This window comes from Haematobia irritans, chromosome 3 (genome assembly GCF_050003625.1).
Source record: "Haematobia irritans isolate KBUSLIRL chromosome 3, ASM5000362v1, whole genome shotgun sequence".
Lineage (NCBI taxonomy): Eukaryota > Metazoa > Arthropoda > Insecta > Diptera > Muscidae > Haematobia > Haematobia irritans.
In genome coordinates this window covers 207,836,755-207,847,533 of record NC_134399.1, presented here as the reverse complement: position 1 = coordinate 207,847,533, position 10,779 = coordinate 207,836,755, and the positions used below count along the sequence as shown (strand labels likewise).

General features: G+C 33.2%; 2 protein-coding genes across 2 annotated transcripts; both read right to left on the bottom strand.

Moving 5' to 3' along the window:
• Positions 1-6,687: 6,687 nt before the first annotated feature.
• On the bottom strand, positions 6,688-9,722 carry LOC142229367 (uncharacterized). Its single transcript, XM_075299917.1, has 2 exons — positions 9,619-9,722; positions 6,688-9,560 (listed from the first exon to the last, which is right to left on the bottom strand). Exons 1-2 carry the CDS (start codon positions 9,701-9,703, stop codon positions 6,778-6,780), a joined length of 2,868 nt encoding a protein of 955 aa, XP_075156032.1. The 5' UTR covers positions 9,704-9,722; the 3' UTR covers positions 6,688-6,777.
• A 276-nt stretch (positions 9,723-9,998) lies between these two features.
• LOC142231404 (uncharacterized) lies at positions 9,999-10,525 on the bottom strand. Its single transcript, XM_075302011.1, has 2 exons — positions 10,398-10,525; positions 9,999-10,330 (listed from the first exon to the last, which is right to left on the bottom strand). Exons 1-2 carry the CDS (start codon positions 10,480-10,482, stop codon positions 9,999-10,001), a joined length of 417 nt encoding a protein of 138 aa, XP_075158126.1. The 5' UTR covers positions 10,483-10,525.
• Between the last annotated feature and the right edge of the window lie 254 nt (positions 10,526-10,779).

Genomic DNA, 10,779 nt, shown 5'->3' with positions numbered 1-10,779 from the left:
GGGCTTGGGAGGTCAAATCTGGGGATTGGTTTATATGGGGGCTGTATATAATTATGAACCGATGTGGACCAATTTTTGCAGGGGTGTTGGAGGCCATATATTAACACCATGTACCAAATTTCAGCCGGATCGAATGAAATTTGCTTCTCTTAGAGGCTCCGAAAGCCAAATCGGGGGATCGGTTTATACGGGAGCTATATATATTTATTGACCGATATGGACCAATTTTTGCATGGTTGTTAGAGACCATATACTAACACCATGTACCAAATTTCAGCCGGATCGGATGAAATTTGCTTCTCTTAGAGGCTCCTCCAGCCAAATCGGGGGATCGGTTTATATGGGGGCTATATATAATTATGGACCGATGTGGACCAATTATTGCATGGTTGTTAGAGACCATATACTAACACCTTGTACCACATTTCAGCCGGATCGGATGAAATTTGCTTCTCTTAGAGGGTCTGCAAGCCAAATTTGGGGGTCCGTTTATATGGGGGCTATATGTAAAAGTGGACCAATATGGCCCATATACAATACCATCCGACCTACATCACTAACAACTACTTGTGCCAAGTTTCAAGTCGATAGCTTGTTTCGTTCGGAAGTTAGCCTGATTTCAACAGATATCATATACTATATTAATATACCCTCCACCGTAGGATGGGGGGTATATTAACTTTGTCATTCCGTTTGTAACACATCGAAATATTGCTCTAAGACCCCATAAAGTATATATAGTCTGGGTCGTGGTGAAATTCTGAGTCGATCTGAGCATGTCCGTCCGTCCGTCCGTCTGTTGAAACCACACTAACTTCCGAACGAAACAAGCTATCGACTTGAAACTTGGCACAAGTAGTTGCTATTGACGTAGGTCGGATTGTGTTGCCAACGGGCCATATCGGTCCACTTTTACGTATAGCCCCCATATAAACGGACCCCCAAATTTGGCTTGCGAGACCTCTAAGAGAAGCAAATTTCATCCGATCAGGCTAAAATTTGGTATATGGTGTTAGCATATGGTCTCTAACAACCATGCAAAAATTGGTCCTCATCGGTCCATAATTATATATAGCCCCCATATAAACCGATCCCCCGATTTGGCTTGCGAGGTCTCTAAGAGAAGCAGATTTCATCCGATCCGGCTGAAATTTGGTACATGGTGTTAGTATATGGTCTCTAACAACCATGCAAAAATTGGTCCACATCGGTCCATAATTATATATAGCCCCCATATAAACCGATCCCCCGATTTGGCTTGCGAGGTCTCTAAGAGAAGCAAATTTCATCCGATCCGGCTGAAATTTGGTACATGGTATTAGTATATGGTCTCTAACAACCATGCAAAAATTGGTCCACATCGGTCCATAATTATATATAGCCCCCATATAAACCGATCACCAGATTAAACCTACGGAGCCTCTTGGAAGACCAAAATTCATCTGATTAAGTTGAAATTTGGTACGTGGTGTTAATATATGGCCTCAAACTCCCATGCAAAAATTGGTCGAAATCGGTCCATAATTATATATAGGCCCCATATGAACCGATCCCCAGATTTGACCTCCAGAGCCCCTTGGAAGAGCAAAATTCGTCCCATTCGGTAAAATTTGGTACGTGATGTTAGTATATGGTATCCAACAACCATGCAGGAATTGGTTCCTATCAGCCCATAATTATATATAACTCCCATATAAACCGATCCCCAGATTTGACCTCCGGTGCCTTTTGGATAAGCAAAATTCATCCGATCTGCTTGAGATTTGGTACGTGGTGATCGTATATGATATTTAACAACCATGCCAAAAGTGGTCCATATCAGTCCGTAATCATATATAGCCCCATATAAACCGATCCCGAGATTTGGTTTTGGAGCCTCTTGGAGGAGCAAATTTCATCGGAGTGAGTTGAAATTTGGCACATTGTTCTAGTATATGGTCGTTAACAACCATGCCTAGGTTAGGTTAGGTTAGGTTATGTGGCAGCCCGATGTATCAGGCTCACTTAGACTATTCAGTCCATTGTGATACCACAGTGGTGAACTTCTCTCTTATCACTGAGTGCTACCCGATTTCATGCTAAGCTCAATGACAAGGGACCTCCTTTTTATAGCCGAGTCCGAACGGCGTTCCACTTTGCAGTGAAACCACTTAGAGAAGCTTTGAAATCCTCAGAAATATCACCAGCATTACTGAGGTGGGATAATCCAACGCTGAAAAACTTTTTGGTGTTCGGTCGTAGCAGGAATCGAACCCACGACCTTGTGTATGCAAGGCGGGCATGCTAACCATTGCACCTCAGTGGCTCCCATGCCTAACTAGGTCCATATCGGCCTATAGTTATATATATCCCTCAGATAAATCGATTTCCAATCACACAAAAATTGGTCCATATCAAGTTTGTGATTGTATATAGCCCCCATATAAGCGACCCCCATATTTCAATTCTGGCTCTCTACGTACTGTGCAAAAAGTCCATATCGATTCGTAATTATTTGTAGACTTAACTAAACATAACGTTTTTGTCTAATATATACCACGTATGGACTAACTCACAATTTAGAAAACGATGTTAAGAAGTTCTAAGATACCACAACCCAAGTATTTCGATTGTGGATGACACTCTTTCGTAGAAGTTTCTACGCAATCCATGGTGGAGGGTACATAAGATTCGGCCTGGCCGAACTTACCGCCATATATACTTGTTATAGCTCCATTTGGTAAGTCCTCCATATAGACCGATTTCACTTTTGTGGGTATAGAAGACACACTGATCATGAAAGTTGCTTGAAACTTAAAGTAAAATTTCCAAATCTATAGATTTTACATTTCATATCAAGGCGGTATTTAATCATTTCTATATATTATCATTCTATACATTATCAAGTAAACCGTTATATATTATCAAGTAACACGCTACGACGAAGAGTTTTCATAGGTAACTGTTATATTTGATTCATGGTGGTGCGTATTTAAGAATCGGCAAGGCTGAACTTACTTCTGTATATACTTGCACACAAAAAATTTTTTTTCTGATTCAATCACGAAATTAATTGATCCAATTAATTTTTTAATTGAAGTGTCTTCAATCACGAAAATGATAGTATCAATCAGAGTTTTAATTGGGCATAGAAAAAATTCTTGATTAAAAAATTAATTGATTTCATTACCAAATTTCAATTAATTTTTTAATTGATTCAATTAAAAATTTAATTGATGTTGATTGCAAAACTCAATTAATTTATTAATTAAAAAAGGTAACTATTTTCAATTACATTTTGAATTGGCTTAGAATTTTTATATGGATTAACAATTGATTGTTTGAAAAAAAAAATTTAATTAAAAATTTAAAAAAATGTTCATCACTTTTTTAACTGACTTAGTCTTCCGAATTTGATTAAAAAGTTAATTGTATCAATTAATTTTTTAACTAAAAATTTTAAAATTTTCAATTGACTTAACTAACTTAATGTTTCTATCATGATTAAAAAGTTAATTGTATCAACTAATTTATTAATTGAAAAAATTTTCAACTTCAATTAACTTTTTAATTGGAAATATTTTGGTGATATTTTTTTCTGTGTGCATAAGGAATTTTATCAAAATTTCTTTTCTATAGGAAATTTTGTCAAAATTTCATTTTTTAGGAAACGTCAAAATTTAATTTTTATAGGAAATTTTGTCATAAATTCATTTTTATAGGAATTTTTGTCAAAATTTCATTTCTATAGGAAAATTTGTGAAAATTTAAATTCTCTAGAAAATTTTATCAAAATTTCTTTGTCATAGAAAATTATATTAAAATTTTCATTTCTTTAGGAAATTTTATCAAGATTTCATTTCATTAGGCAATTTTGTCAAAATTTCATTTCTAAAGAATATTTTGTCACAATTTCATTTCTGTAGGAAATTTTTGTAAAAATTTCATTTCTATAGAAAATTTTATCAAAATTTCATTTCTTTAAGAAATTTTGCCACAATTTCATTTCTATAGGAAAATTTATCAAAATTTAATTTCTTTAAAAAAATTTATCAAAATTTCTTTGTCATAGGAAATTATATTATAATTTTTATCAAACTTTATCAAAATTTCTTTGCCATCGGAAATTTTGTCAAAATTTTATTTCTATAGGAAATTGTGTCAAAATGTCATTTCTTTAGGAAATTTTGTCAAAATTTCATTTCTATAGAAACTTTTATCAAAATTTCATTTCTTTAAGAAATTTTGCCAACATTTCATTTCTTTAAGAACATTTTGTCAAAAATTCATTTCTATTTCACTAAATTTCATGACTATAGGAAATTTTGTCAAAACTTCCTTTTTAATAGATAAATTTGTCAATATTGGAGTTCTATAAACAATATATTATCAAAATTTCATTTCTGTAGGAAATTTTGTCATTGTCATTATTGGAAATTTTGTAAAAATTTCATTTCTATAAGAAATTTTATCGAAATTTCTTTGTCATTTGAAATTATGTAATCATTTCATTTCAAGTTTGTCAAAATTTCATTTCTATAAAAAATGTTATCACAATTTCTTTGTCATATGAAATTATGCCAAAATTACTGTCTATTGGAAATTTTGCCAAAATTTCATTTCTATAGGCAAGGTTATCAAAATTTAATTTCTTTAGAAAATTTTATCAAAATTTCTTTGTCATAGGAAATTATATTATAATTTTCATTTCTTTAGTATATTTTATCAAGATTTCATTTCATTAGGCAATTTTGTCAAACAATTATTTCTAAAGGAAATTTTGCCAACATTTCATTTCTTTAAGAAATTTTGCCAAAATTTCATTTCTTTAAGAAATTTTGCCACAATTTCATTTCTATAGGAAAATTTATCATTTAATTTAATTTCTTTGAAAAATTTTATCAAAATTTCTTTGTCATATGAAATTATATTATAATTTTTATCAAATTTTATCAAAATTTCTTTGCCATCGGAAATTTTGTCAAAATTTCATTTCTCTAGAAATTTTGTCAAAATTTTATTTCTGTAGGAAATTGTGTGAAAATTTCATTTCGTTAGGAAATTTTGTCAAAACTTGATTTCTTTAAGAAATTTTGTCAAAATTTCATGTCTTTAAGAAATTTTCTCAAAATTCCATTTCTATTTCACTAAATTTCATGACTATAGGAAATTTTGTCAAAACTTTCTTTTTGATAGATAAATTTGTCAATATTGGATTTCTATAAAACAATATATTATCAAAATTTAATTTTTTTCAGGAAATTTCGTCATTCATTTCTATAGGAATTTTTTTCAAAATTTCTTTGCCATAGGAAATTATGTAAACATTTCATTTCAATTTTCAATAAAATTTTGTCAACATTTCTTTGTCATATGAAGTTATGTAAACATTTCATTTCAATTTTGTCAAAATTTAATTTCTATAAAAAAATTTATCACAATTTCTTTGACATAGGAAATTATGCCAAAATTACTTTCTATTGGAAATTTTGTCAAAATTCCATTTCTATAGGAAAATTTGTCAAAATTCCATTTCTATAGGAAAATTTGTCAAAATTTAATTTCTTTAGAAATTTTGTAAAAACTTCTTTGTCATAGGAAATTATTTTATAATTTTCATTTCTTTATAAAATGTTATAAAGATTTCATTTCATTAGGCAATTTTGTCAAAATTTAATTTCTATAGAAAATTTTATCAAAATTTCATTTCTTTAAGAAATTTTGCCAAAATTTCATTTCTTTAAGGACATTTTGTCAATTTTTTTTGTCACAGAAAATTATGTCAAAATTTCATTTCTATTGGAAATTTTATGTCAATAAGAAATTTTGTCCAAATTTCATTTCTATTGGAGATTTTGTCAAAATTTCATTACTACAGCAAATGTCTTAATTTCATTCCAATAGGATATTTTGTCAAAATTTCATTTCTATGGGAAGTTTTGTCCACATTTTATTTTTATAAGAAATTTTTTTAAATTTTCATATATGAAATTTACACTTTGTCAATTTTTTTTTTGTCACAGAAAATTATGTCAAAATTTCATTTCTATTGGAAATTTTACTCAAAATTTTATGTCAATAAGAAATTTTGTCCAAATTTCATTTCTATTGGAGATTTTGTCAAAATTTCATTTCTATAGGAAATTTTGTCAAAATTTCTTTGCCATCGGAAATTTTGTCAAAATTTCATTTCTCTAGAAATTTTGTCAAAATTTCATTTCTCTAGAAATTTTGTCAAATTTTCATTTCTCTAGAAATTTTGTGAAAATTTTATTTCTATAGGAAATTGTGGCAAAATTTCATTTCTTTAAGAAATTTTGTGAAAACTTCAATTCTTTAAGATATTTTGTCAAAATTCCATTTCTTTAAAAAATTTTGTCAAAGTTTAATTTCTATTTCCTATCTATTTGTCAGAATATCATTTCTGTGGAAATGTAATCAAAATTTCACTTCCACAGGAAATTTTGTAAAAATTTTATTTTTATATGAGATTTTGTCAAAATTTAGTTTCTTTAGGACAAGTGAAATTTAACCCGTAACCCTGAAAAATAATCTATCGATTTTTTTTTTTTTTTTGGTTGGTCAAAGCAGAGTTCACTCTCCTCACTTTTATGTTCAGCTGTTTAAAAGACAATAAATTTACATGATCATGCAATAAATCATACAGACAACAATATTTAATTACACTTTATTTAATATAACTATTACTACATAGATTTATAGGAATTTAATTTTTTTCTTCTTATTATTTTTGTTTTAATTAAATCGAATTTATTGGCAAGATTCTGTACCGATCTTTTAGTTTACTCTCACTTGGCTATTATATGGTAATCTATTCAGAAATGTTGAACCATAAGGGTTATTAGCTTGCATTGTGGTGTGCATAGTGTTGCCAATCATGTTGGAAAAACCATTGTTTATGGTAGGCATTGTGGGGCCACTAGGATTTGCCATATTTGAGATTTGCCCACCAAAGTGAATATTGCCATTGAAATTGGTCGACAAAGAGTTGCCAATGTTAGCAGCTACATTATGGACGCTTTGTGTGATGCCGGACAAACCATTAATGAGACCCGACGAGGAACCAATTTGTCCACTAACTTGATGGACTATAGGAGCTAAATTTTTAAACGATCCTCCAACAGAGTTTGTTGATAATTCAGGAAGGCTATGGAAGAATGTTGAAATATGATTTTGTATTTCTCCCGAAGGTTTTGGCATATTGCCAATGTGTGTTGTTAAAGAATTGGCAATATTGCCAACCATATTAGGCATAGATCCAGCAAAACTCTTTAATATGGAATCCAAATTCTTGACACTTGGTTGAGCGGGATTAATAGTGGTCACAGTAGATGAACTTCCGGGGTTAATTTGAGAATTCGAATTTGGAGAATTCATAGTAAGAGGACCAAGAGGTTTAGGGGTAAATCCGGGCATTATGTGAGCAAGGTTATTGATAGGAGTAGTCAGGTGATTGGATACAAAATTAAACCGATTTATAGGTGCAGGAAGTGTAGTTGGAACACTGGGATTCATGGAAGATGGAATAGGTCCATGAGGGTGAGCTTCAAAATTCGTATGTGGAGCATTTTGTTGCTTAACAAGAGGTTCGGGTAGAGGTAGCTCCATATGAGGAACCATATTCATATAAGGAGAGCGATGAGCAATATGTTTTGCTTGCCCAACAACATTAGGAAGAGGTGAATTATTGTGCTCATCAAGATCTGGATTTGCCATTAGAGGCCTAACTTGCATGGGGTCCACCTGAGGTGCCATATGACTGGGAATTGGTGAATTACTAGCCGTGGGGGCAGCTGGTAAATGACCAGGATATCCATGAACTAATTGGGGAATAGCGTGAATGGATGTTATATGAGTAGGTAAGGCTGGCATAACATTTCCTTGGGGGCGGGGTTTTTGGAAAATCATGGGGAATTGATTACCAAAATGGGGAAGTACGCGCAGGAGTCGTGAAGGAGAATTGGGCTGGTGGACCAGCTTAGGGAAGGTAAAACTGTTATAGGGACGAGTTAAAATTGGTTCATGATTTGGTAATGGGGTTCCATAGGGCATAGGGATATGCATGTGTTTGGGAACTCCATGCTTTAGGAAAGGGAATTTTTGTGCCATGGCAGCTAAAGGTCCATGGGCCTTAAATGAAATTGGGATACCATGTAATTGGGAAGGTATAGATACATGGGGTTTTGCCATAGTAGATTTGTGAACTGAAGGCTTTCCATGGGATTCTCCCGTGCTCTGAGATGGTTGTGGGATCTTAGGTTTTGCAATTGCTGGCAAAGGTTTTGATGATCCACCATCGATTATATTATGAAGAGTCTCTTCAAGCAAGTGAATTACTTGATCACTATCCTCCAGATCCTTTCCGGATATATCACCAAAACCAATATCAACATCTCCAATATCTTTGCCCAATGTACCATCCGGATGTATGTTACCATGTATAGCACCAATGCGTATGTGAGTTATTTCACCATGTGGTATGGGAGAGGGCGCTGGTGCGGATGCGGCAGTAGGAGCTGGTACTGTTGGCTGTATAGGTAAAGCAGGCTCCGCGCCTATAGTTGGTGTAGGTAAGGGAATTGAAGGCATTGCTTGTGGCATTGGTGGTAGGGTTTCTGGAATTTGGGGTTCGACCATAGGCAATGTAGGCATAACTGGATCAGTAACTTCTTGGGTAATGGGTGGATTAATTTGTTCCACGACAGGTGGTATTGTAAGATGGCCGTCAGCTGGTTCGTCATTTGTGTCTTCAGCAGCATCATCATCATCATCATCCTCATCGTCATCAGAATTGTCATCATCATCGTCATCGTCATCATCAGAATTGTCATCGTCGTCATCATTATCTTCATCAGAATTGTCATCATTATCGTCATCGTCATCTTTATCATCATCGTCATCATTATCATCATCATTGGGGACTGAAGATTCTGAATCGTCATTATTGTCATCATCTGTTTTATCATCGGAATCATTGTCATCATTATCATCGGAATCATTGTCATCATTATCATCGGAATCGTTGTCATCATTATCATCGGAATCATTGTCATCATTATCGTCGTTATCATCACTATCCTCCTGAGTAGATTCCACAGATTTAGCAATACCAGCCTCTATAGGATCAGCAATTTTGAAAATATCTAAGAGGTCTTTGGGGGCATTCTGCAAATTAACTTTCCATTTATCAGCATCAACTCCTACGGGAATATCCCCATTCAAATGGACACCTTGAGAACCTCCAGCCTCAATTGCTTTAATTTCTTCAGCAAATGTTGGAGAAACATTTAACAAATCTATAGTCCATGGTTTTGTGGATGGAGCTGAGCTTAAATGTTGCAAAGCTTGGACAAGAGATGGAGAAGCATTTTTAAGATTTATATTCCATAGACCATCGGCATCACTGGAAGTATCCACAACAATTCCAAGACTATGAAGGTAATCAATCAATTCCTTTAATATCTGAGGAGAATTTCCTATGTGTATGGTCCATTGAGATGCGATAGCATTCGAGGCTGGAACATCCTGGGCTGAAACATCTGAGGCATTGGAATCTAGGGCTATGGGAAGAACTAAGTCAATGACCTTAGGGAATTTTATGTCTATCTCTTATCATACCAGAATCTCCAGGAATTGCTGCTTCCGTGGGAGTAACTGGAGTATCTACAGACTCTTCAGCATTGGTGGTTGATTCTACAGGCATATCAACTGGATCTGCAGCATTTTCTGTTACTACACAGAAAAAATTGTCATGAATATTTTTTTCAATTAAAATTTTAATTGAATTTTAAAATATACTCTATTAAAAATTTAATTGATTCAAAAATTTTTTTAAATTGAAACAAAAATCAATCACAAAAATAATTAATAGTTTCAATTATTTTTTTTCATTGGATCAATTAATTATTTAATTGACTCTCAAATAATTTTTAATCATTTTTGTGATTGATGTCATTTCAATTAAAAAATTAATTGGATCAATTGATTTCGTGATTGAATCAGAATTTTGTTTGTACATTTTTTGTGTACATTATAAAAATTCTGTATTTATGATTTCCTCTCACTTTAAGATCTTTGAGTTCGTTCGCCTTACCCATATCTGCATTAGCTACAATTTCGCTGGCACCTTGACCTGAACCATCATATGTATCCATTTGGACTGGAGCCCCTTGTCCATAATCGACTGTTTGATAACCAAAATGGCCATGATGCCCATGACCAAAAGTATGTAAACCCATAGCGTGTTGATCATGGGTGACAGTCTCCACTCCATGATGATTAAATAATCCACCAAGAAGACCACCTAATAATCCATCATGATGGCCATGATCTTTGTCCAAAACCAAAACATATATCCATGAGTATTGTTCGATTTATGGCATCATATTCCAGCTTACCTGCTTCTTGGGCTAGAATTTGTGGTACTTGACCCACCACTATGACCAGCATAAAGGCCAAGCTGGCACTTAGAAATAATTTCATATTTCTTTGCCTTCTGTTTTCTAGGGTTCAGTTTGCACGTTGGACTCGTCTAATGATATAAACGTCAATGTCGAAGTAGTTCCTATATTTATACCGTCTGTTAGACAATTGTGATTAATTTGCGTCAACTGATACAAACAAATATGTTTTGTTATACTCTCTCTCTATCTTGGGGTACCCTACATAGAGGGTGTTATAATGGAGATTATCTGTGATTTAATCCAGAAATAAAAAATATGGCAACTCTTCAGGAATCCTTACTGGGACCAAGTATCTTTCGGAAATTACTCAAAACTC